General features: G+C 40.0%; 1 protein-coding gene across 5 annotated transcripts; it reads left to right on the top strand.

The window, feature by feature from the left end:
* Nucleotides 1–6117: 6117 nt before the first annotated feature.
* Nucleotides 6118–26569, top strand: kcnj9 (potassium inwardly rectifying channel subfamily J member 9). 5 transcript variants are annotated; one of them, XR_013821921.1, is made up of 9 exons: nucleotides 6118–6463; nucleotides 10520–10926; nucleotides 11238–11451; nucleotides 13173–13374; nucleotides 15842–16034; nucleotides 16167–16364; nucleotides 16447–16577; nucleotides 19467–21051; nucleotides 22443–24728. XR_013821921.1 is itself a non-coding variant. In XM_079877680.1 (9 exons), the coding sequence occupies exons 2-8, from the start codon at nucleotides 10632–10634 to the stop codon at nucleotides 19740–19742; spliced, it is 1509 nt and encodes a 502-aa protein (XP_079733806.1). In that variant the 5' UTR covers nucleotides 6118–6463; nucleotides 10520–10631; the 3' UTR covers nucleotides 19743–19763; nucleotides 26153–26569. The 5 variants fall into 5 exon arrangements, 4 of the variants coding, with proteins under 4 accessions (XP_079733806.1, XP_079733807.1, XP_079733804.1 ...); XM_079877680.1 differs by lacking the exon at nucleotides 22443–24728 and adding an exon at nucleotides 26153–26569 and having other exon boundaries at nucleotides 19467–19763; XM_079877681.1 differs by lacking the exon at nucleotides 22443–24728 and having other exon boundaries at nucleotides 6118–6388; nucleotides 19467–22318.
* Nucleotides 26570–27144: the final 575 nt, after the last annotated feature.

Below are 27144 nucleotides of genomic sequence, written 5' to 3'. Positions count from 1 at the left end.
AACATGATAACGCTCTCTGGCTACTCGCTCTCCCCGCACTCTCTCCCTCTGTTCGAGCCGCGCAGACTGCGCCGCTCACAAGGGATTGCAGAAGCTGACAGTCGCGGGGTTAGTTTTCTTTACGTTACAAGAAAGCTACTGTCCCCGCGTCCGTCACTCGCCGGTGATAGGAGGAAAGAGAGCGTTCGAGTCCCACCGAGGCTTGGCTTCCGGCTTTCTCTCATATTTCTCAGTCCCCTCTAAGTTCAGGCGGCTGGAAATATTAATATTGCAGTAAACGAGCCTGTTACCTTACACGCTCGCCTGCAAAACATGACGACGCTCCGGCTACTCGCCCCGCTTCCCGCGCAAACTGCGCCGTTCTCAGGGATGTCAGAGCGGACGGTCACGAGTAATGCTCAGCACCCCGCGTGCCTCACTCACCGGCGGAATGAGGAGGGAGATGTTTGTAGCCCCGCTGAGGCCGGGCCATTCTCCAATTCCCATACGTTTCTCAGCCCCCTCTGAGTTTAGGCGGCTGAAAATGTTAATGTTGCAGCAACGAGCCTGTTATAATACACGCACGTCTGCACGCTATCGCCGACGAAAAACATGACCCGCACTCTCTTATGCTCGAGCGAACCGATAGCCTATGCACTCTTCCCCTGTGGCTCAGTGGCAGAATAACAGGCTTTCACACCAGAGACCCGTGTTCGATCCCGGCTCTGGCAGCAAAAATTTTTATGCTGTTCGCTGATCCAAGCTCGCGGCCAGCTTCTCACACGCAGAAAGTGTGTGTATTGCAGCCAATGAGTCAGTTATACAACTCGCTCGCCTGCACACAAACGCTGTTCGTACAGCGGCCCAGAAAATCTGGCAAAGAGTGTTAATTCTGGTTATTCGGCTCACGCCGACGGTGTTTGAGTGTAGTAAATATGCCCACGACCCAGTGTTCATTTCTACACACAAGCACAATTCCCCCTGTGTACCCCACAGAGCACACTCACATAAAGCGCGCACTTGCCGCTCGAGTGTTAAGTGTAGGAAAGGTGCCCGCTCACGAGTGCTCACAACCACACGCTGTTCGCTCTGTCTCACACGTTCAGGGTTCAGATATCGCCACTGCCACCGGCCGTGTTTTAATAAAGAGTCCTGTGCCCGCTCCCCTGCGTTCACACTCTGCTATAAACACTCACGCGCGCTCTCTCAGCGCAATCCGGCCGGTCACTGCTATCAGCGAGTCCCCGTCTCGCAGCACTGTCTCAGCGCGCACCGCGCGCCCGCCACTGCAGGTCCCTCGTCCCGCGCTATGCAGCGGGCAGGACTCAGAGGCCATTCGACCCCTAGCTATGAGTGCGAATGCATGGAAAGCTATTCCGGGTGTGTCGACATGGGTGCTGGACACGGTAATACAGGGCTATTCGCTACAGTTCAGTCGTCGGCCTCCGCGCTTTCAAGCCCGGACCGAAATGAAAGTGAACGCAGAAGCAGCCCATCTGCTTCATGCAGAAATAGCGAAGCTGCTACAAAAAAAAAAAAAAAAAAAAAGGCGATAGAGAGAGTTCCTCCTTCTCTGACCGAGGCGGGCTTTTACAGCCGTTATTTCCTCGTGCCCAAGAAGGACGGTGGGCTCAGACCCATATTAGATCTGAGACATTTGAACAGGGCTCTCATGAGACGGCCGTTCAAAATGCTTACGACCAGGCAGATCCTCGCGCTAATTCGCCCGAGGGATTGGTTCATATCTCTCGATCTGAAAGACTAGCGCAGTCAAAAGAGGAACTCATCTCTCACAAGATAGCGCTTCTCAGTCATCTGGAAAGCCTGGGTCTTTCGGTGAACTGGGCCAAGAGCTCACTTATCCCCAGTCAGTCAATTTCCTTCCTAGGAATAGAACTGGACTCGGTGGCGATGACGGCCAGGCTGTCAGAACAGCGCGCGCGCTGTGTTCGACACCTCGCCGCATCCTTCCAAAAGGGCAGATACCTCCCTCTGAAACGCTTCCAGAAGCTGTTAGGCCATATGGCATCAGCCGCAGCGGTCCTACAGCTGGGTTTACTTCGAATGCGCCCGCTTCAATGCTGGCTGAAATCGAAAATACCCCGCGGAGCGTGGGTTTCGGGCAGCGCTCAAGTCAGCGTGACTCAGGTCTGTGTCTCAGCCCTGCAGCCCTGGCTAGCGCCCGAATGGTACCGACAGGGAGTGACAATGGGAGTCATCTCACACCGCAAAGTGGTCTCGACAGACGCGTCCAACATGGGTTGGGGAGCGCTTTACGGGGGCAGACCAATCTGCGGCCCCTGGTCGGGCCCAGAGCGGAACCTCCATATAAACTGTCTGGAGATGTTAGCGGTCGAGAAGGCTTTGAAGCATTTTCTCCCATACTTGCGGGGACACCACGTGCTAGTTCGCTCAGACAACATGTCAGTGGTGTCCTACGTGAACCGCCAGGGCGGACTCAGATCCAGAGCCCTGCGCGCTCTAACAGAACGCCTTTTGGTCTGGGCTCAGGGCTCGCTGCGCTCGCTGAGAGCCGCGCACGTGCCCGGGCACCTGAACGACGACCCGGACAAACTGTCCACGGACAATGTTACCCCAGGGGAATGGGCGTTACACAGCCAGACGGTACAGACGTTGTGGCGCCGCTTCGGCGAAGCGAAATTGGACCTTTTTGCCACAAGCGAGAACGCTCAGTGCAAAAGGTTCTTTTCGAAGAGCAAGGATGCGCTGGCCCAAGTTTGGCCCAGTGTCCCGTTGTACGCTTTCCCCCCGATCTCAATGCTGCCTCAGGTATTAGCAAAGATCAGGGAAACGCGCTGCGCAGTGCTCCTCATAGCCCCGCACTGGGAGAACCAACCCTGGTTCCCGGAGCTGGTGAGCCTGTCAGACACAGCCCCGTGGCCGATTCCGGCGAGGAGAGACCGTCTCTCTCAAGCCCGAGGGTCAATTCTGCATCCCCATCCAGAGCGCTGGTCTCTGCATGCGTGGGTAATCAACGAATATTCGCTGATCTGCCAGAAGGGGTAGTTAACACGACCTCGCAGTCCAGAGCCCCCTCGACGAGGCGGCTCTATGCGTCTAAATGGTCAGTGTTTAACAAATGGTGTGCAGGGAAGAGTTTGAACTCTCAGTCCTGTGGGGTTCCACAGGTTCTGAACTTCCTCCAAGAGCTCTTGGACGCGGGCAGGTCCCCCTCCACGCTCAAGGTGTATGTTGCGGCGATTGCTGCGTTCGCCGACTCGGCGCGCGGCCGCGCACTAGGAAGAAACAAACTCATTACCCGTTTCCTGCGAGGCGCCAGGAGGCTGAACCCTCCGCGGCCACCTTCGGTTCCGATATGGGATCTGTCTTTGGTCCTGGAGGCCCTTAAAGCTTTTCCCTTCGAGCCGTTAGACTCTGTGGGTCTCTAATACCTCACTTTCAAAACCGTTTTTCTGCTGGCCCTCGCCTCAGTAAAACGTGTGGGTGACTTGCATGCGCTATCAGTTAGCGCGTCGTGTCTCGAGTTTGGACCTAACGACTCGTTAGTCATTCTCAAACCTAGACATGGCTATGTCCCTAAAGTGTTGGGTACTCCTTTCAGAGCACAGGTTATCTCCCTCTCAGCCCTGCCGCCGGCAGCCAGCGAGGTCGATAATAACCTCCTTTGCCCTGTCAGGGCGTTAAGGCTTTATATTACGCGCTCTGCAGCCTTCAGGCTCTCAGAGCAGCTCTTTGTTTCGTTTGGTGGGCACACCAAGGGTCTCGCCGCCTCGAAACAGACGCTATCCAGATGGATAGTGGACGCTATTGCGACAGCATATGCGTCCAAAGACCTGCAGTGCCCTCTGGGCATACGGGCTCATTCCACCAGAGGCGTTGCCTCATCGTGAGCATGGTCCAGTGGGATTTCCATTTATGACATTTGTACGGCAGCAGGCTGGGCCTCCCCGTCTACATTTGTTAGGTTTTATAACCTGGAAGTTCCCGCCCTGCAGGCTAAACTTCTTGCAGTCTAAAATCATGTTCATGCCCTGCTCTTCGCAGGCTGGATATTAGATTTGACTCTTCTGGTCGAGCCGCACTTTCAGGGAAAGCTTATATATACAGGCTGCGCCGCTCTGTTTCTCCCTACGGGTGCTTATGTACATGTGTTGGCCCGCATTGCTGGCCACCTCTCTCCCCACTCTTCACTCCCCGGGTCCCCTCCCCCTGGAGTTGTGTGTGGATGCATGGCGCGCACGGCGTTGACAAAGGGTTCCCGTAGCGTAAGTTCCTTACGCAATACGAGAGAACCTCTCGTAAGAGAACGATACTCGGTTACTCACGTAACCTCGGTTCTCTCTAGAGAGGGAACGAGTATTGCGTTCCCTGCCGTGCTTGCGCCTCGAGCTCATGTCGCTTCATTCGACAGAAACCAGAGAATTAAGCCTCCGAGCCCTGTTTTTATACGCTCTGACGTCGCCCCTTCTGGCGGGCTGTGACGCGCGAGGGCGCGCGCACCCTGATTGGGCGTGACGTCACGCGGGGCTCACTGGTAGGCTTAAGCAGTTGCCGCGCGGCAGCCAATGAGCACGCAGTATTGCCCGCTCTAGCTCTGCTGTGCTGCCTGCTGCACTGCGTTGACAAATTATGAAAAATTAAGGATAATTTTTTGGCTTCAGTATCTCGAGAAAAGATGACTTTTCCCGTAGCGTAAGTTCCTTACGCAATACTCGTTCCCTCTCTAGAGAGAACCGAGGTTACGTGAGTAACCGAGTATCGTTTTCCTCATGACATTATATTGTATAATATTATATTTTATTATATTGTATTAATTATATTGTGTTATAGCCTAATATAATATAATATATTGTAATATATAATTCGATCATTTAATAAAATATGTAGGTTAATTAAAGCTGCAGTCCGCAGTTTTTCCTCTTTGTCGCCATCTCTGTTCGAAATCTGCAATTGCAGTTATTCGCGGAATTATCAACTTTACATGCGTTATGCCTCGGCATGGCACAGCGCGGATGAATCCAATGTTTTGAGGAGAGTGTGCTGCTGTCAATCACCGCGTGTGGATATTGTCATTCGGAATCACAGATTCTACTTTTTGGAAGTATGACCAACATAAGAATTTTCACCGGAAAATGTCGTCTGAACAAGTATCCACTTTTGTTCTGACCAACTAATGTTGAGGGAAAAAAAGCATTGCAGTAAATTGCGCTGATTAAATCTAACGCTCGCTTATCATATCATGTCACACCGTGCAAATTATACTTTGTTCCCAAATTGGTAATGTTAACAACATCAGCATTGCGTGACTACACTTAATGCCCTCCCGATATTTATCCTTGTTTTCACATGGGCCTGGTTGCAGTCTCTTTTTTTCTCTGAAGTCTTTCGTTTTTTACAACAGGTGAATCTCCAGTTGTCACTGGTGATTGTCGTTTGAACCTTTCTGGATCCGCCATCAAATTCACAAGTTTAATTATATGAAGTGCTGCGAGAAAAGGCTTTAAATCTCCACCCCCAACATCCTCACACACAACATAGCCTACTAGCCGAGACTCCTTCTTTATGTGTACAGATGTGATGTAATGACGCAAAGACATGCTCGAATTTCCCGCGGAAATCCACCAGTACCACTGGAATTAAATACATACAAGCTTATACCATTTTGAATCGAGCTGAGGCAAGCAGATAGTTTTGAACACTGGCTGGTTATGTACTTGCTCAAAAAAAAAAATTGGGATAATTTTTAACCCAAAAAATCTACGGACTGCAGCTTTAAATGGTTAATAATTAATAAATTAAAAGAAAAAAATATAAATAAATATAGGCCTATCAAATGTATGAAATATTGTATATGGTATATTTAAAGTAGCCTAATAAAACATTATAGTGGCTCATGTGTTTTACAATTTCTGAGAGAGAGATTTTTGTGAGACTGACCTCATCTCCACCACCTCCCCCCTTCTTCATCCCACCTCTAATTGCCCATTTCTCCACGCTCTCTGCCTCTCTCTCTCTCTCTCTCTCTCTCTCTCGCTCTCTCTCTCGCTCTCGCTCTCTCTCTCTCTCTCTCTCTCTCTCTCTCTCTCACACACACACACACACACACATAAACACACACACACGAACACCTGCGCAGAGCCGGTGAATCACGCCGACGCCGCTTCGCTCTCCAATCTCTCATCCATCCTGACAGTCAGATGGCCTCCATTTTAATCAAAAGACTCTTCGCAGTGGAAAGAGGATTCATTGCCATCATCTGCAGCACGAGATTGCGTTTCGATTAATATTTCACAAGTTCCTTCTCGCTCTGTGTGGATTGGCTGGCTCTCTTTTGTTTCCTGGAGGTGAAATGATGCTCGAGTGATGCTGCGTCTCTGTTCCCACCCGCTGTTGAACAACATCACCAACATCGTCATCACCATCGCCGGTATGAGTCTGATCGAGGAGCCCAACATCAGACATTAGGACTAACAAACCCGCAGATCTCAAGTATTTAAAACGCGTAAGTTGTGCTGGAGAAAGCCTCCGTGGCAGGTAGGGTTAGTTGTACGGTACTACGTATGTTGGTTAATGTTCGTTTGTTGATCAAGACATGCTATTAGTTCAACGCCAGTAAATGTGCATGCATTATATGGTTATTTTTCGTTTACGTGACTGCATGAATGCTTGTAAGTATATTGACTGGAAGCCAACAATTAAATGTACGCAACAAGAAAAACAATAAAAGCCACATAAAAAGAAAACATTTATTAAGTAATGAGTTTGAAAGGAATTTAAATGTTATAAATGCATCAATGAAATTGTTGTTGTTATAAAAAATAATTTAAATATAAGGAAATGCTATACGTGCTAAATTAAGAGCACGGGATTTAAAACGACTTACAATAAAAAACGTGTAATAATACCACATTTGTACTATACAAATGTGTAATAATAGTGATCTACAAGATTTAGAATATATATATATATTAAAAAAAAATTAATATACAGTCGGACTTATTGTTATGCACATAGGCTACACAAATAGCATTGTCTTGTGGTCTTTAAAATTCAGTTTCAAAAAGCTTTGTGTGTTTGCACTGATTTATATCCCAGTGATGCTGTAATAGTCATATAAACAGCAGGCTAGTGAGCCTGAGGTCTCCTAGACAAACATAGGCCACTGGTTGTGTGTGTGTTTTTTCGTGTGCATGTAATTGCAGCTTTGTGTCACATCAGACACTCTTTTCTCCCAAAAGACCAAAATTAGAAAACATGACAATCCCACTTACCATCAGGACTGTGAATAAACCACCCACACAAACAGACAGAAAAAGAGAGACAAACACAAATACACAGATATACCATTTTACTAACACATTTTTTGTTTAATTATACACTAAGGTCTAGCAAGGTATATATCTTACGATAAGTTACTATTTTGCTGTTGTGCACATATACACACACACAGCCAGTTTGTTCCCAATATGGTCATTTGTCATCTGTGCTACCTGCTCCATTCAGACTAATTCAAGTATTATTGATTTCTTTGTATGTGTGTGTGTGTGTGTGTGTGTGTGTGTGTGTGTGTGTGTGTGTGTGTGTGTGTGTGCCCTAGCTGATCCCTGCAAATCCTGAAATATGGCAGTCTAAGATATCCTCTTTTGACAATAATCCGTCTCTTTAACATTACTAGAGTTTTGTGTTTTGAACACATGAGCACATCTCAACGCAGATCCATCAATCCGTGAAAGATTCATGAGTCTAAATGTGGCCCAGACCAGAAAGGCAGATCATGATCCATCCTCGAGTAGGTGTGATTACTACTGCCAGACTATCAGAGCTAAATATAGCGCCTCGCTGGACTTCGCACCCTAACACCCTGTGTAAACACATCAAACAGGATCAGACTCAGTCAGACAGATGTTAGCGCTACTGTGGAGATGATGCAGCAGTGAAATATGTCATTGTAGATGAATCGATAGTGCAGGATGTTGAATATATGTGCAATGAAAGCAAAAAGGTGGTTTTCAGTGCAGGTCACGTCACTCTTAAATAGATTGCTGCAGAGATGACGTATTTTTGTAGGCGAAACACGGAAACAAGTTAGCATTTTAGCACTTCTGGTTCCGTCGTCCTGAACTCAGTATGTTTTTGAATGGGTTTTTGGTTAAATGCCTGAAATAAGGTTAACACAAGCTTAATATGCTTTTACGTTTTATTCCATGACATAAAATACATCAGTAATGGTACTAGGCTGTCAGGGATAGGCCTATGTCATCACACCGAACTGGTGAACTCATCTACTCACTAATCCACTTTTACACCTTTTTTGTGTTTATAATCATGCACTTGCAAACTATTCTAACTCAAAATTTCAGGGATTTATTTAATTTTTTTTTAAATTAAAGGTAGAAGGAGTTGTTGGAAGCTTAAAGGTAGGGTAGGGTATTTTCGGAAAGGCTAGCAATAGCGAGCTAGCTTTAAAGATCCCGCCCTCCTTTCAAAACACATGAACGCGTACAGCAGGGAGCAAACTAAAGCGTCACGAGAGACAGCGCTAAACTACCTCATGTCTTAAAGCACATTACATTACAATAATAATGAACATTAACAACTTAAAGAGCTCTGACCTGTACCACCTGACTGCTGCAGATTCATTTCGGCGTTGATAGTGTTGCCATTGAAACATAAATTCGAGTCACGAACCGCTCCGAGTATAACGTCACTGGTTTCCATCTCTTCCAAAATACAGTATTTATGGCGTGAACGGAGCATAAGCTGGTTGCTTTGGTCCAGGAGGAACTGTTAAAGGTGCTGCTTTTTCTGTTGTGGTGCTCAGTGACTGACGTCTGTCTAACTCTGCAGAGCATGAAACACTGATGACGTGTGATGTCTGCTTGAGCAGGTGCGTGGAGATATAGAATACATATATTGACAGGCAGGTAGCATCGTACCATTGCTTTCGGACCGACTTCAATGATTGGACAAACATTTTACGCTCCTACTCCTTCAACAGACGATATATATATATATATACATATAAATAAATTTAGACCACTTAAATTAGTGATTGCTATCAGGATGTGAAGAGACTTTCAAATGAACAAAACATTTGAAGATGAACAACATTGTTAAGAATCTTCTGCTATAATCCAAACGCCAATGGAAAAATCCTATTTGGTTTTTAGGAGTGAACCAGGGTGATGCTAACTTCCTATTTGTAGCACTCTATAAGTTAAGACTGATTGTGTGATTTCTGAGCCAGTAGCTTTGCAAAAATAATAACTGTTTTCAAACAGGTTTCCTGAACACTCGCCCCATCTACCATGGGACAAGCAGACATAGGTTGAGACTGTTAAGATGGTCAGGGTTTTCTAAAACAGAGTTACTAATGCTTTGATAGCGACCACAAAAACAAAAGCAAAAATCTTTGTTTAAGGTAATGCTACTATAATGGAAATCTATGGGACAGTACATCAGGAAAAATGTTAAAATGCACAGTTTTGAACTTATTCAAAATGTTAACAAGATTAGTATGATAAAATCACTTTCTAGCATTGTCTTTTCAATGTAACATCTCTTTTTCTCCTGTCTTGACCATTTCAAGGCAGTGAATTCTTCATTATACGCACAAAAATACTAGAAGTGGACTGTTACCTACCAGAATCCGCCTCGATTAGTAATCCCACTGCTAAAAGGACAATTTAGACAGCTTTATAGATCGTACAGCACACATTTTTATGGAAAAAAAATTATATTTATTTTCACACAAAAATCACAGACTGAAAATTTATCGACTATCTTGCCCCATAGAATTACATTGTAAATGCATTACTGTAAACAAATCAAATTGTTTGGTGTGGTAATGAACAGCATCTTTGGCAAAGATAGATCTAAGTTTGGCAAAGATAAGCCTAAGTAGACCATAGAGACAATGCGGGAAAAGCAGACCTGTATGTTTAGATTTACATGGACAGTCGCCCATTTCTGGGTGGATTTGTATTTGTGTGGGCATTAGAGCTTATGTTTTATTGTGGATTAAATGCAACACAAAGCTAGCCTAAATCTTCTTGCTTTCTTTATGATCACTTGCTTGTAAAAAAAATTGCTTAGCTGTTTTATAGCTGTTGAATTTGGAGGTTAATTTAAGTCAAGTTAGATTCATATTTAAGTCTGCTTCTTGGGTTTGTGTGTTTTGGTAGAGCCCTTCTGATAACAGATCAGATGTTTGCCTGTGCATTAAAATGGCCTCCAACAGCATGTTTGATGTGGAAAATGTTTTTTAAAAGGTTGAATTGCATGAAGTCATCAATGTAATCTACTTAAGTTAATTTCAGCCAGTTAATTGGATGCTTAATGCATAATGGGGGAAGTGAATGAAAGGCCTAGTTCAAATTAACGTTAAGCAATAATCAGCAGTATAATAAAGCTGTTATTCTCTTGGTGGGAGCAAATTACATCGAAATCTAGAGAATGTCTTGAGAGAATGTTATAAAACTTTCAGCCCATTGGTAAAAATTGTTAATTAGGTCTATTTTGGTTTTATCAGTGTCTGTCTCTCTGTCTTTTTTTGCAGAAATACGACAAAGGCACAAATGAAACTCTTCAACTGATTATAAGGTATTGAGGAACATTGTTACCACACACACACGCACACATTGACTTATTATTTAACACACGCACACACAATGGCTCTGGACAACACCGCCTTCTCCTCGTGCCCCGAATCCCTGTCCCTCCCAGTTCCAGAGAAAGGGGAGGAGCCTGTGGAGGAGGCCCCAAAGGATGCTCCGCCCACTGATGTACAGAACGCATCTGAGGAGCTGGGAAATGTGGTAACCACGGAGACGGCCCCTCCCACACAGCCATCATCCAATAACAAAATGACCTTTCAGGCCAAGATGGCTGCAAGGGAGGCGCAGGCCAATCAGCCGCAGAAGAAGGTTCAGGGGTCGGGGCAAGAGTGGAGCAAGTTTGGATGGGGTAAGACTCAATCATTAGATGCTGTAGGATTGCATTTGGTGGTTGTCAAAGATTTTGTTCTCCATACATGCATGATGAAACAGACAGAGCTACTCTAACACCTCTACAGGAACAGCATGTCAGTGTTCTTCCACTTGTTCATTTAGAAAACTTTTTTTTTTTTCCTTTTTGGATGTGTCACTCAATTTTACATTGGATCTATTTTTAAAAATGGATTGCGGTAAGCTGCTCAGTGACAGTGTTTGAGGTTTGCCTACTTTTTTGTGTCCTTTTTTCCTCACTGTCACTTGCTCTAATTTTGCTCTCTCCAGCACGCAACAAGCGTAAGAGGCAGCGCTATGTGGAGAAAAACGGCCGTTGTAATGTGCAGCACGGTAACATGCGCGAGACGTACCGTTACCTGACGGATATCTTCACCACCCTGGTGGATCTGAACTGGCGCTGCTCTCTGTTTGTCTTCGTCATGGCGTATGCAGTGACCTGGCTCTTCTTTGGAGCAATATGGTACCTCATCGCATACTGCAGGTATGAATAACACACACAAACACACATTTTTATACCTTTTAAACTTTTAAATCTTAAGGGGCCATTCACACAGAACGCGTTTTTTCCATTCCACTGCGCTTCTTTTCCATTGTTTTTCAATGTAAACACGTGCTAGACGGATGTCTTTAACCGTTGCGCTTGTGTCTTGCATCTCACAAATGACACGGCAGTCTAAAAACACGACGCTCAAGTTAAAAGTTCAACTTTTAAAAAACACATCTCTACCCTATAGTGAAAAATAAATATACCAAAATTTCTTTGAAATGCATTTTATTGTAGGTATACTAAAAATATGTTTACAAATTTATGTACTTAATCTAAATACCCTGCAATTGTACTTATTGTATACTAAATTGATATACTTAAAGTCAACAACTAATTTTGTCCACTTTAGTTATCCAGAAGTAGTGCTGAGGTTTAACTAAAGATATACTTATGTATCTTTATATATGTTTGATTGTGCTAATGTAGAACTATTATACTAGTATACTTTAGATACACTTTAAATATCTTGCATTTAAAGACTGATATTATACAGAGATCATACTATCCTTACTAATAGTGATTTTAAAACATATTTATGGCTTAATATTAAGAAATGTGCATTGTGCAATAAGGAAGTACTCCAATTAAAGTTTAATTATAATATTTATATCAGTAAGTCTCAAGCGATGTCAGTAAAAATGTTAATGGATTTGTAATGTATTTTAAATACATTTTGGTATGGATTTTTTTTCTCTAGGGTTCTTACCACTGACCTACGTCTCCCGTTTTTAACAGCAAAAACACGTTCTGTGTTAAACGGCCCTAAGACTCTTTTATTTTTGCAAAATATGAAGCATTTGTATTTAATATGAGATGCAGAAAATTTTGGTGACAATTAGTATTGGCCAATATTAGTGGTTTTAAAAGAAAAAATATTATCAGCATTTGAAATGGCCGATATTAATAATAATAGTAATAATAATAATAATAATAATAGTACTCATTCAGTATTGTCTTTTTCTTTACCAGTTTCAGAAAATAATAAATAGTAATGAAACTGTGTACATTATAATATATATATAACGTGTACATTATAAGGTTTTGAAGCATGTAAAATTATAGGTTGCAACTTGGTTTGAAAACAACAGACAGATTTATTATACTGACCATCATATCAGGTCAGCGTTGTTACCGTTAACTAAAAATAAAACTATTAAAAAACATTTCCATTAATTGAAAAAAAAAGCTGAAATAAAATTAAATATACAAAATAATAACAAAACCACATAACAAAATGACTAACACTAAAATTGAAATTAAACCCAAATAAATAAATAAAAACGCGAATTCAAAATATAAACAAATACTATAATAGTATATAAATAAAATAATCGTTTTTTGATATCGGCAAAAATAAACGAATTCTTCCCTTACAAATGCTTCTCAATCAAGTGTTTGTATATCAACATTCAATGTACTGCTCACAGATCCTGTGCATTTGTGTTGTCCACGCACTGTCACGTTCATCCACACTAGATATGAACACAAGTAATGTGTGTGGGTGGACACTTGAGAACAAGCGCTTCTCCTTGTGCTGTAAGATGCAAGAGCTAATTTACTAAAAGAGACTGTGTGATTTAAAAAAAAGCCAAGGACAAATTTTCATAAACAAAACATCTCCTTCGCTCGCACTCCCTTCCTCTTTCTTATGGCAGGGGTGATCTGGATCATTTGGAGGATGATGCATGGACTCCATGTGTCAACAATGTTAATGGATTCATCTCTGCGTTCCTTTTCTCCATTGAAACGGAGACGACCATTGGCTACGGATACCGTGTCATCACTGACCAGTGTCCAGTGGGCACCATGTTACTCCTGCTACAGGCCATCCTGGGATCTATGGTCAATGCATTCATGGTAAGAACACAAAACATGTTTTGTGAAATCAATATCTTGTACATTTTTATACAAATTGTAATGCTGATTCAGATTTTTATAAATACATATAAAGATTAGTGTTTTGTTCTTCCCTCATATTATAAAATATAAAATATTTTCCTCATATTTTGATGGTTTAATTGAACATTGAAAACAAATATATGCCTACAAATAAATATATATACTGTGAGTGTGTATATACTCTTTGTAGAAAGTGCAGCATGATTCCCATGCTTGATGTGGTTTGGGAAAGGAGTGTTTTCTCAGCGCACATGGCTTTCGTTTGTTGATCTGAGTTATATCATCCATAACCGAGAGCAAATGAGTCATGCGTTTTGGACGACAGATGTGTGTACCCTATCCCTCTGTTTCTGTGTATGTCTTTTCTCCTTTTCTAATTCTTTCTCCTTTTCCAATTTCAACCCCCTTCTCAACCTCTTTTCTGGCCTAATTTCATGTGTTTTTTTACGGTTGTGATGAGTTCATTTATATCTCTAATGTCCTGGTTTAAATGTTGCCCCCGGGGGCTGTTTCACACACACACTCACACATACACACACACCAGACTCTGTCTAAATTCCACGTCCTAGTATCTGCATTTCTGAACTCAGATTAAACCTTTGTTCTCATGTCTCACTTTCTTTTTAATTAGTGGGGTATTTTGCGAAGACTAGCGTTACTACAACGATTGCTCATATTTGGGATTAGAGATTTGTTCCTTAGCATTGAATTTAAGCATATAATTCATCCCCCTCCCTTATAGTGCTACAGATATAAATTATACCTCAAACTGTGAGTGACCAGGTTTTTACTTGTAGTTTACCTAGTAACCACCCACAACATCTTAGCTGTTTGATTTTTTGCATAATGAATATGAACATTATATAGTTAGTTATATATACTCACTTCATTATATTGTTAAAAAAAACATGTTCCTCTTAGCATTGTGGCTGGATTCTTTTGGACAGACTAAAACTAAAATTATAAAAAAATAAAAATAATGTAAATATAAATATTAGGTTAAAAACTTAAACTAAAAAACAACTTAAATGAAAATTAGAAACTTTGCCTTGGTAGTTAACTGAAATATTAAGTTGAATCTGAAGTAGAAAAAAATATAAGTTTTTAGAAAAAAAGCAAAAACTAACAAAAATACCAAAAGCACATAACAAAATCACTAAAACTTTAAAAAAAAGAAATTATAATGAAATTATAAAAATTAAAGCTCAATTGAAATATTAATAAATACTATAAGTAAGGGATAATCCACGGTTAGCTGTACATTTAACAATTTTGCACGACATCGATAAAAAAAAACGGCCGACGCGGCTCGGAGTCCATTCAAATGGTTTAATGCACAGCTAGCCGTGGATTAACCTTCTTATATCATGGTCTTTTGCCAGCATTGACAAGTTAAACTTGTTATTGATGTTTTCTGCACTTAATTTGATTGGAGGGGATAAAATGATGGTTATTTCATCAATTACAGCTCATTTGATCTAGCATTCTGTCTGCTTTAAATCAGACACAGAGATAAAGTAGTGCAGCAAGGTTACATGATTGAAGTATAACATTTATTTGAATAAATTAGCCTATTAAGAGAGAGATGTGTGTGTGTGTGTGTATTACCTGCATCTGTGCAGCGTCTCTCTATTTGCAATTAAGCTGTGAGTTTAACTACTTCAAAAACAGCTACGTTACAACCTCCTTGCTGAATAATATAATGTAGCAATTCAGTATCAAAGTTAATTTAATAATAAAAGTGGTGGGGCAGTGTTGACAACAAGTTTTTGTGCTCCTGTTTCTGTGTGTCTGCGCGATCTCCGATCTCTGTGTGCTAGTGACACAGGGTGCGTCTCAATCAGCTCCCTAGTTCAGTAGTCAGGACACTGATCAGGGAATCGGGCATTTTAAGGGCTGTCTCAATCGCAAAACTCCCACAACGCTCCCTAAAAACTCCCACAAAGCACCTTAAAAAACCAGGGAGCATCGATGCTCACTATGTTCCCTAAATGGAAGTTCTTAAACGAAGTATGTATCATAATGTAGCCTACTTTAAATAACATTAAAACATAATGTCAGCTCTGCTGTTGTTCATAAATACCAGTAGTGATGTTGTACACTGAGGACGTTGTCATGTCACCGGAAATAATGTCATCAGTGTCCCAATGTTTAGTGAGCCGGTGCCCTGTCACTGTACTGTCCTTACCAGTGCCCGAATTCGTGAACACGATGTACTGATTCACCACACATAATGTGTGTGTGCTTCAATGAAAGCAGCACATTAATATAGAACGCACACCTTCCAGCCAATTAGAATAGAGTATTATTCAGACAGACCATGGTATAATAGTATATTACTCTGAGAATAACACTGAGCACCGTTTACATTTTCTAAAATATAAAAACCACATTGTTTTCTTCCTTTTTCTCGCTCTCTCTCTAGGTTGGTTGTATGTTTGTGAAGATCTCCCAGCCGAATAAGCGTGCCGAGACATTGGTGTTCTCTCGTAATGCTGTCATCTCACTGCGGGATGACAAGCTCTGTTTGATGTTCCGCGTCGGGGACTTGAGATCCTCCCACATTGTGGGCGCTAACATGAGAGCTAAACTTATCAAATCCAAACAGACACAAGAGGGTAAGACAGCATTCAACACCCTCATCTGCGCCCTCACATAGACCTAGTTAGTGATGAAGTGGCGCCACCTGGTGGTGATATTGTACAATGAGTGTATTATAATTTTAACTGGTTACTTCTCTTTCTCTTTAGGTGAGTTCATTCCACTGGATCAGACGGATATCAGTGTGGGTTTTGAGACGGGAGACGATCGTCTCTTCCTGGTGTCTCCACTGGTGATCTCTCACGAGATCGATGTTCGCTCTCCTTTCTGGGACATGTCACATGCTCAGCTGGAGAAAGAGGACTTTGAGGTTGTTGTCATCTTGGAGGGGATGGTGGAAGCTACAGGTGCATACACACTAAATATATCATGTAAAATGAGTTGTGTTGATTTGTGTTTAGTAATCGATGGATACATTCTGATCTACAGGTATGACCTGTCAGGCACGGAGCTCCTACTTGGCTGAAGAGCTCTTATGGGGTCACAGGTTTAGTCCCATGATGACGCTAGCTGAGGGATTCTTCGATGTGGATTATGGGGCCTTTCACCACACGTTTGAGGTATGTGGTGTACAATGGGAATTTCTGATTGGTTAATTGCAGTTCTGTGGTCAAATATTTGTATATACTCTTTTAAAAATAAAGCTTCATTATTGGCATCTATCTATGGTTCCACGAAGAACCTTTCTGATTCACAAAAGGGTCTTTATAGTGGAAAAAGGTTCAGACTACGTTGAACTAAGTTGCTACTTACAGACTGCAGGCAAAAGTTGCCCAAACCGGATTTTTTTTCTTTTTTCTCATGCTACTCAGATCTGCTTTTTTCATAACATTGTGAACAGCACAAACCACATGGAATCTGATCTTTGCAATTCTGACTGTCCTAAATTAGATACAGGGTGTTTTGCAATGCGACCTCTGTATGAACAGTAATATCACAATTCATGGCATGCGACTTTTACATCACTTTAGTCTAGATCAACGTTCGTCACAGTTATGCACTGATGGGAGTCACTCCGAAGATTTTAAATACCGGCTTTGGTCACTCTGTGAATATGAAAGGACAGCGTTGAAGCTAGTCAGTGAGGCATAATGAGCTGTTATACTCAAGTATTACAGTGACAGTTCTGTACAAGCAAATCTTGAGGAAAAACTGTACGAGAAAAACTTTGTTCTCTCTCTCCTCAAGATGTTTTTTGCAGTGATTTGCTTCATTCTTAGGCTAACTCAAATCAATATTTCATTTGCATTAATTTATTCAATTATATGTATTCATAAAAAGACAATCACCATATGTAAGTCTCATTTTGCATAATCTCTTATAGTTTTCTCTATCTCTTCAATCTCTCATACCTAAATCCCTTACAAAGTTTCCAACTTAATGTTATGTCAATGGGCTCATAGTAATAATAATCATCTTTCTGTGCGAGGCTGACCTGCACTTTATTATAGAGCAGAATCAGAGATTTCTAAATACAATTCGGATTGAAAATTGATTTAGGTGTTGCTGTAGTTCTGGATGAGTCATGAATGTACATCACTGGGTAAAAAATCGAACTACTTATGCAATCACATTCTTATTTTCTGTCCTTCAGCCAAACAGCACTTTTGTATAAATGCTATAAAAAGTTTAAAAATAATAATAATAATAATATTCTGATAATTAATTGATATTTATATTTTGAAATGTTTTTAGATATTTAGTTAATATTTAATTGTATTTAATTAATATTTAGATTTAGATCATTTATGTGGAATAAAATGTGTTTGTGTAAAATACAAAATACTTAAAATTAGGGCTGCACAATATATCGAAATTATCGAAATATCGCAAATGTATATTTCGCATATCGCAACGGCTTGCAAAATACAAAGAGAAAATCACTCACTGCTCTTGGCTGAATAACTTTTGTAGCTTTAATAAGAATCAGTATAAATATTTCATTCATACAGTGAAAACTAAGCAGTGTTTTATTTTTACATTTGATTATTCAGTTTCTGTTGTTAAATAATCCTAATGTAGGATAACCTGAAACCCTAAACCCTGTGGTTTACACTGATGTTAAAACAACACTTCTTATGCTACAGTAAAACACTGCTCTTCACTTTCAGAATTTGTAGGGATGTTTTCTTGTCACAAAAAGAATGTGAAACACGTATGTAGGTTATATAATTTTAAATATATTTTAAAGATAATTTAAGTTTATTTAACACACTTTAAGCATTATCGTATCGCATATCGAATATCGTTAATTTAATTTATTTAATATCATTATTTAATGAGTTATCGCATATCGCATTTTTCTTCAATATCGTGCAGCCCTAATTAAAATGTAAAATGTATGCAAACAGAGAGATGCAATCAAATTTAGCAGGATTTATCTGTTTTAGCTGTCGTTCACAGGATGAGGATCTTGATAAATGAACGTGTACCTCTAGTATAAATGGTGCTCTAAGCGATGTCACGCGTTTTTTAGGCCAAAACATTTTTTGTCACATACAGCAAACATCTCCTCACTATCCGCTAGCTGCTTGTCCCCTGAACACACTGTAAAAAAACACCCCAGGCTCCACAAATGGCAAGAAAAACAAACTGGGCTCACCCGCACCACGAAACACAACAAACTGTTCCAGCCAATAACCAACAAGAAGGATTTGGGGGTGGGGTTTGGGGAGTTAGTGCGCGGATGAGGAGGAGGGAGGGTCTAGCTAGCCTCCGTTTTGGTTGACAATACTTTAGACGTCAACAAGAAGTGACGTCACCCAACATCACTTAGAGCACCTTTAAGTATACCAAAGCCGGGTGTACACTGTACGATTTATAATAGTCCTTTATGATTGTTGCTTGTCAGACTGTACGAACATGATCATCACTGTAAGCCGTGTCACACTGTAGGATCTCAGTTGACATTGATGTCAGACTGTACGACAGTCAAGACACGTTAAAAACAGAGACTCGTCCAGAGTTTCACATTATCAATCCGTGACAAGTTCAGTGATGTGAGCTGCATTTACATGCGGGATAGAAATATTGGCTATCAAACATAAACAATCTCTAGCATTACTTTTGATCTTGGCTTCTCTTGAAAAGAAAACTGGAAAAAAACGAAGACGGTGTGTGTGGAGCAAGTGGTGGTTTGTTGTTGCCTCACTAATTGCGTCATCAGGTTCTGCGCTCCTATTGGTTTTTGATTTGACTGTTGTCATAGGCGAAGCCACACTACAGGACTGTGCCTCAAATCTTCTCACACTGCCAGAATTTCGTCAGAGGTAAAATTTGATAGCAACGGTCATTAATCGGCTGTCGGCGAACATGTCAAGCTAACAAACAAAGACTTCAGATTTTGGCCTTGGATCCGAGAAATCTTTTAGGATTCACAAAATTTGGCCAAAATCGCACAGTGTGAACCCGGCTTCACTAAAGTTGTTCGTATTCATTGTCTTTCAAAGGTGGACACGCCCTCCTGTTCGGCGAGAGAGCTGGCATTGGCTGCCGCCCGTTTGGATGCTCATCTCTATTGGTCGATCTCCAGTCGGCTTGATGAAGAGAAATGGGAGGATCCTAATGTGACTGAACCGACGGGGAAGTCCACGGATTCAGAATCTATCAGGGAGGGAGACAGGCCAACATTTACTGTTGGCGGAGTTACACACACCCAGGACCAATCCGTTGTAGGGGAGCAGAACGGCAGTGTCGCCACTGACCAATCAGAGTCTGAGGCTTAAAAGGATGCAAGAATGTGAAAGGTACGGAAAATGTTTCGAAGAAGTCCACAGTTTGTGTAAATTTAACTTTAGACTGGATTGTTCGGCGATCCAAGCCTTCTACTTCGAGTTAAATTTTGAAATGTATAGTCGCTAATGCCTAGCATAGAATACTTTCCCCAAGGGGGAAATCCTAGCATCTCCTTGCTGTGTTTGCAGTCAGATTTAATCTTACCTTCTGATGTTTTACGACAACACTGCCTTTGAATTCACACCGTAGCTCTGTTTCCAACTCTAGTGAGCTGCCTCGCTGTCTCCTATCTATATAGGCAGCTAACGTTACTTTCTAAGGCATCATCCAAACTGAAGCATGCAGTGTTGTCATAAAATGTGGCCAAAACAAGGCATCCTTATTGATGTCTTGGTAGGCAACTCACTAGGTTTTGGAACTGGGCTAACATGTCTGATTTGTATTAGTATCAATCATTTAACGGTCTTAAACATTTCCACTGCTTTTCTTTCATAAATGTTCAGGCAGTGTGGTTCTGAGGTACGAACCGCTACTATTTTTAAAACCATAATTTAGAGCAAGTCTGTGCAAGTTGTTTACAGTCACGTTGGTTAGATTCACATGTACCTGAAAAAGAAGTGAACATGTTACTATGGAGACAAAAGTCTGCATTCCAATTTGCAACATCACAGCAGAGTTTAGCATTAGCTTTTTTAAGAGTCAGCCGGTGGTAAATTTAGCACACTCTCACGACTGCCAACCAGAGTTTAGCCATTCGGTTTTTACCCATGTTTCATGCGAGTGGATCTAGACGGATCTAGGATCATTTAATCTAGATAAATAGATTAAATGGAGATATCGGATGCTATTAGGCCACTGCATCATTTCAACATCCTAATTAAATCGATGTAGAAATTAGCATCATCCTGTGATTGATCAGCTGTTGCCACCAAATGTGACTGAATACAAATGCATTGCTGTTCTTTGTATTTGTTATTTATTTTATTCAAACGTGTCCATAGCAACAAATAACTCTTTGCTCAGTTACTGCAGCAGTTGAGATGAGTGAGAGAAAGTGAGAATTTTTAAAGTGGGCATTAAATGGAAGAAATTAGTTAGTGAATATTTCACACATAAACAGGCCATTTTAACATATTAACTATATTAGATATAATGCAATGAGGGACGTCTTCAATCAGCTGGTTCAAATGTCTTCTCATGCTGGTTTAGACTGGTTTATAGGTGGTCTTTTTTGGTGAAGCTGGTTGACCAAGGAAGTCTTGCTGGTTAAGTTAGTCAAAAGTTAAGCTATTTGAATTAGTAATTCTCCACATTTTCCATATGTATATGAAGAGTTAGTTCACTCTAAAATGAAGTCATAATTTACACACCCTGGAGTTGTTCTAATGCTGTATGTATCTTTATTTTATGGACCACAAAAAAATTCCTGCTCGTGTTCATCCATATAATGGCAGACCAGCATCAAGCTTTTTAAAAAAGTATCACAGAATGATCCAAGTGTCCTGGGGGTATACAATAGGGTTTGGTGACCAAAATTTATTTTCTCACATTTTGATTAAAAAAAAATTATTAGTGCCGCAGTTCACTCCGTCTCGCCCAGAAAAAGCACATAAGTTGTAAGAAATTAAGATAATAAAAAAAAAACGGCACTTGTCACATGGGATCATTCTGTGATACTTTTGAGTCTTTGTTAAAAAAAAGCTTGATGCTATTAATTGGTATTATATGAACAAACTGAATTCTCCTTTTGTGGTCCATAAAATAAAGAAGGGCATACAGCATTAGAACAACACCAGGGTGAGTAAATCATGACTTGATTTTCATTTTAGAATGAACTATCCCTTTAAAAATAAAGGTTCCAAAAAGTTTTTTTTTTCTTTGCAGAGATGCCATAGAAGAACCATCTTTGGTTACCCAAAAATTGATCAGTTGACATAAATAAGGAAACCCGTTAAATAAACTTAATGTGTAATTGAAAAAAATAGGTTATGTGGAATTGTCAAGTTAACTTAATTTTTTCAAGTACGCAAGTTTATTTATTTCATAATTTTAAAGCAATGGGTCTCCTCACTTTTCTTAAAGGTATAGTGGAGGATTTTCCCGAATTTTAGAAAAGAACCGCCCTCTCCACTTTTTGAAAAAATGCACATGCGCAACACTCTACCTGCTAACGCCTATTAAACGTGTGCATGAGAGAGCATGCACAAGCCTAGTTCTCCTCGTGCACGCTCTGTTTACAAGTTGCAAGATCGCTAATCATAGCTTACATTAACTTTTACTAGCAGTGATTTTAAATGGATTTTTCCAAATAGCATGCCAAACTTTACCTGTCGAGTAGAAACTTCGCGACTGAGGCATCAGTGGGAAGCCACTGTGCTTTTAGCGCACGCCAGCGTGTGAAATATTCTCCCAAAAACACTCTGGTCTTGTTTCTTTCTTCAGAGGCCTTTCTCTTCTTGTCATACAATTTGTAGACACTTTTTCTCTTGCGACCCTCAGACATTTTGAAAAAACCCAGTGAGAACGGCGAGCTTCTATGAATGGCTGAAACCTTAGCTCACCACACATATACACCTGAAAGTGCGCATGCGCAGAAAGGACGAGCACATACGACGGCCTTACATAAACATATCACCAGAATGATTGACAACTAGGAGGACCAATAGTCTTGATGATCCACCCGGAAAAAGAAAATCCTCCACTGTACCTTTAAGTTAAGTCAAATAATCACTACCTTTCAGTGAACACTTATTAAAAGAACCATTTTTTTCTTAATGTGAAGAACATTTTATAATCTAAAGAACCATTTTCCAGTATAAAGAACCTTTTGTGCTAAAGGTTCCATGGATGTTAAAGGTTCTTTGTGAGACCATTGACACAAATAAAGAACCTTTGTTTTTACGAGTATACAACAAATCAGTACAATCAAAATTTACATAACAAAGAAAAGAAAAAAAAGAAAGAGTACCTCTTTCTGTTATCCTTAAGGAATAGAATAGAAATGAATAGAAATAATTATAATAATATAGGTTTTATTTACCTATATCAGGTTTTTTTTACATTCACAGAAACTTTTATCTCAGTAGTTGTATTGGCCATTTTTAAAAGTTTTAACAAGAAATAGATTTTAAAATATAGTTCTAAAAATGAGTTTTACGTCACAGGCTGCTGTTTAATTTTTTTCCTGATGGTCTCTTTAATACCAAAAGAGTTTAACACAAAAGTGATTTAATTCATAAAAATGATGACATGTTTTCATTTAGACTCTATGATTAAGTATTTCTAGTTCTCTTAGTTTCCTCTGGGACAATCGTGTTTAATGCTTTGGGTTTGGAACTTATCCCCAAACCGACTTTAATATTAATCATCATATGTTGAAGAAATCATGTTTCATGTTCTATTTACATACACAGACACTAATTATGCCCCCCCCCCCCCCCCCCCCCAAATTGGCATGTGATGTAGAGCGCACTGTCATGAGCAATGCACTGATGTGTGTTTATGTAGCGTAATGTGTGTGTGGTGTATGTTGACATAGAACAGTCAGGCTGGACCTTTATATGACATACTGTATTATTAATGAAAGCTTTCAATGCATCATTATAAAGACTTCCATTTTAATATACTCTATTCAGAATGTAAAATGTTCAGAAGTATTTGAATGAATTGAAGGTTGACTCAGTAATATTTTTGTCCTGGTTCTGTTTTTGTTGCAACTCATGTAGATACAGAAGTTCTCAGTTCTCAGTGCCAGCGTAGAAACGTTTGCCATCATCTATGACTAAATTATTCTGACGTTTGTTCAAACGTTTGGGGATCTTTTCATGTTTGTGAAAAAAAGTCTCTTCTGCTCACCATTTATTTGGTCAAAAATACAGTAAAAACAGTAATGTTGTGAAATATTTTTACAGTTTAAAATAGCTGTTTTCTAATTGAATATAGTTTAAAATGTAATTTATTCTTGTGATTCAAAGCTGAATTTTCAGCATCATTACTCCAGTCACATGATCCTTCAGAAATCATTCTAATATGCTGATTTGCTGCTCAAGAAACATTTCTGATTATTATCAATGTTGAAAACAGTGCTGCTTAATATTTTTGTGTAAATCGTGATTCATTTTTTGATAAATAGAAAGTTCAAAAGTACATCATTTATTTGAAAGATTTTTTTTGTAACAATGTAAAAGTCTTTACTGTAGTTTTTGGTCAATTAATGTGTGATTGGTGAATAAAAGTATAATAATTTCTTTAAAAAAAAATCTTACTGACCTCAAACGTATCTCAAAACAGAGATAAAGTGAGTAGCATTCAGCTGTTATCATTGTTTTACAGTTTACATTTTTTTTAGTGAGGGAAAATTACTGAGTGCACCTTTAAATTTGAGTTCGAAACATTGAGATCATGAATATTAAAGAGATAGTTCACCTAAAAGTAGATATTTTCGAAGAATGTCAGCCAGTTGACGGTAGCCATTGACTTCCATAATATGTTTTGTTTTTTTCATACTATGGAAGTCAATGGGGTCCAGCAACTGTTTGATTACCCATTTTCTTCAAAACATCTTCTTTTGTGTTCTGCAGAAGACAACTTGAGGGTGAATAAATGATGACAGAAAAGGGTGAACTATCCCTTTAAGTCACTGAGAGAAACTGTTTTTCCCTGAGGTGTTCTAGTAGCCTATGTGCTTTCCTGTATGTGATTTGTAGCTCACTTGAATGTCTTTAGCACATACGATAAGCACAGACACTGCTCTCATGCAGGTTTTCTCCTCTTGCTTTTCTGCTGTTTTTTTTAAATGTATGTTTTTAAGCTTTACTATGCGGCATAATAAAACTATATTCAACCTAATGTCTGGTGATTCTGGACATGATTGTGTACAGTTTTGTTTCTTTTTTGAAGACTAAGGTGAAGTGTGTAATTTTGGCGCCACTAGTGGCACCAAACGGAATTGCGAGACAGAATTGCTGATTGTCCCACCCCAAACTCACTTATACTGACACTATTCTATATAAACTGTTGAGCCAATGAGATAGATTACTGCATGTTTTGGTATTGTAAAAGTGATTAATTAATAATAATCAAACTGTTCAGTTCTAATTGTGGATAATTGAATTTAAATATTCACCATCACTTCCTGTGTGGGAATCATGGGTAGCTACTTCACATGCACCAATGTGTCCACTTCACAACCCAGTGGGATTATGGGTAAATGTTAAGGTATTGACTGTTCTCTAACCTTCTGACTCTTTCGTCCTCTGCCATCTCCCTTTGTGTTTTGCTGATTTTCTCAGTGTTTCACCATATCCGTTTCCTTTCCCTGTATTTATATCGCATTGATCGTTTAAAAATAGAAGTTTGCACTGTTCCTTTAAGATGCAAGGTTATTGAACGAAGTCTCCATGAGCACGTGTGTGTATGCTATATGACCAGCTCTGCAGTTTAGTTGCCTTGCATGGCCTGGAAGTGCCACTAGAGGGCAGTGATTCGAGTGAGGCTGAGTGCACAGATTCATCATTTCACTATTCTACATAGTAACAGACCTACAGATCTGTATTAAGCCCCAAAGCTCAGTAGGGTTGTCTTTGAAAGGCTTATAACCAGGCCCACACAGAATCTGCACCCGCAGCACTCCGCAGAAAGCTCAGCACAACCCAAACACCCATCGTTTACAAAGTTATACTCAATCCTTGACCCTTGCATGCTCGTTTATGAAATATTTTGGGTGATTTTATTGTGCTTTCTGCTATCAGTAAGAAAGTATGTATCATTGTAAAATGTTTAAATGACAGATTTACTTCCAAAACCAGCATAGATCATTTATACAAGATACAACAGCTAGTGCTTTATTTTTCCATTACATTCCCCTTGCTCTCTTTCTTTTCCGTCTAATACGCCCCTCCTTGCCTTTCCTCTTCATTATAATACTGACATAGTTTTTCATACATGAGCCTTTCAGAGGCCTCGTGCAACACACTCTTGTTGTCTATTTATATTGTTTGTGTAAACTGAGTTCATTCTGACAACAAACTACAGTCATGTATAAAAAAAATGAATTGCATAATGCAAATTATGGTAGCAATTTATTTTACAGTCCTGTTCCCCATGTACATACTACTTATTATAATAACTGGGTAATGAACCTTGCCCTTAACCTATGTAGTTATACCTTATATTGCCCAGTAGCCTACTTTCTTAGGTAAGTGCACTGTAAGTGCACGTACTGTAAAATAAAGTGCAACCTAAATTATTATTGTATAACTTTTTAAAGTACACTTTCAGTATGCACAATATTTGATTAAGTTGATTTGCTGTTTTCATGACACCACCTCTCATATAGGGCATGCTGGGAGGTTTGCATGTGAACAACATCCAGGCTCTCTCTCTCTCCCTTCACCTCTAGCATCTCTACGGCGTGTCATTGTGGATCGCGCTCACACCGTGCTGATCTGATCAAGAGCACCGGGAATTCTGGGTCAGTGTTCCATGGTGATGAGGTGTGTGTATGTGTGTGTGTTTGTGAGGGTGGGCTGGTCCCTGAGAGAATGTGCACGGTGTAAAATGCACGAGAGAGACGAAGCTCAGATGGGCAGTTTCAAAAAGCACAGAACTTTGGACCTTTTTCTCTGTCCGTCCATGTGGAATATTATATAATCTCGTCTGCTTTCTGTGAGCAAGTCATTTACATGCATGCAAAGATGGTCATTTAGACCTAATGCACAATTTTGTCTTTCTTGAATGCGCTTTAAGTTGTTTTCGACAATAGCATCTGCCAAATGCATAAATGTGGATAAATGTAAATAAAGAAATATTTCCTGTCTTCAGTTTGATGATTTACTTCTTTGGAGCTAATTAAAGTTCTTGGCAATACATTACAGCTTCTTCAGATCTGTGTATTAGCGTTCTTTAGAGCATCAGTACACAGAGGTTCTTAATTTGCACAAGAACACACACACCACAAACTTGTTTTTATATCTTTACATAGACTTTCTTGATGTAATCATTTTTATATTGCACAAACTGTATATTCTATCTCCCTACACTAAAAATACCCATGAAAGAAAACTTTCTGCATTTTTACATTGCCAAAAAACATCACTTAGAATGATTTATAAGCTGTTTTCATGGGGACCAAAAATGTCCCCACAAGGATTTCGGATATTGCCATCTTTGTGGGGACATTTTGTCCCTATAATGTAGGGTTTACCAGGCCACACAAACACACATTATTTTCTTACCAATATCCATGTTTCACTCTTGTGTAGGACAAAATTTTGCTTATATAAATATATAATACAAATATAATGAAAAATAAAATATTTGTATAAAAATGTCTCTGTTCTCATCAAAATCTTTTTTATAGGCTAAAAGTTCTTGATGTTACATTACAGGTTC

Source organism: Squalius cephalus (assembly GCF_949319135.1).
Source record: "Squalius cephalus genome assembly, chromosome: 7".
NCBI classification, from domain to species: domain Eukaryota; kingdom Metazoa; phylum Chordata; class Actinopteri; order Cypriniformes; family Leuciscidae; genus Squalius; species Squalius cephalus.
The sequence above is the reverse complement of the archived record's forward strand: the minus strand, read 5'-3'. Positions and strand labels throughout refer to the sequence as shown.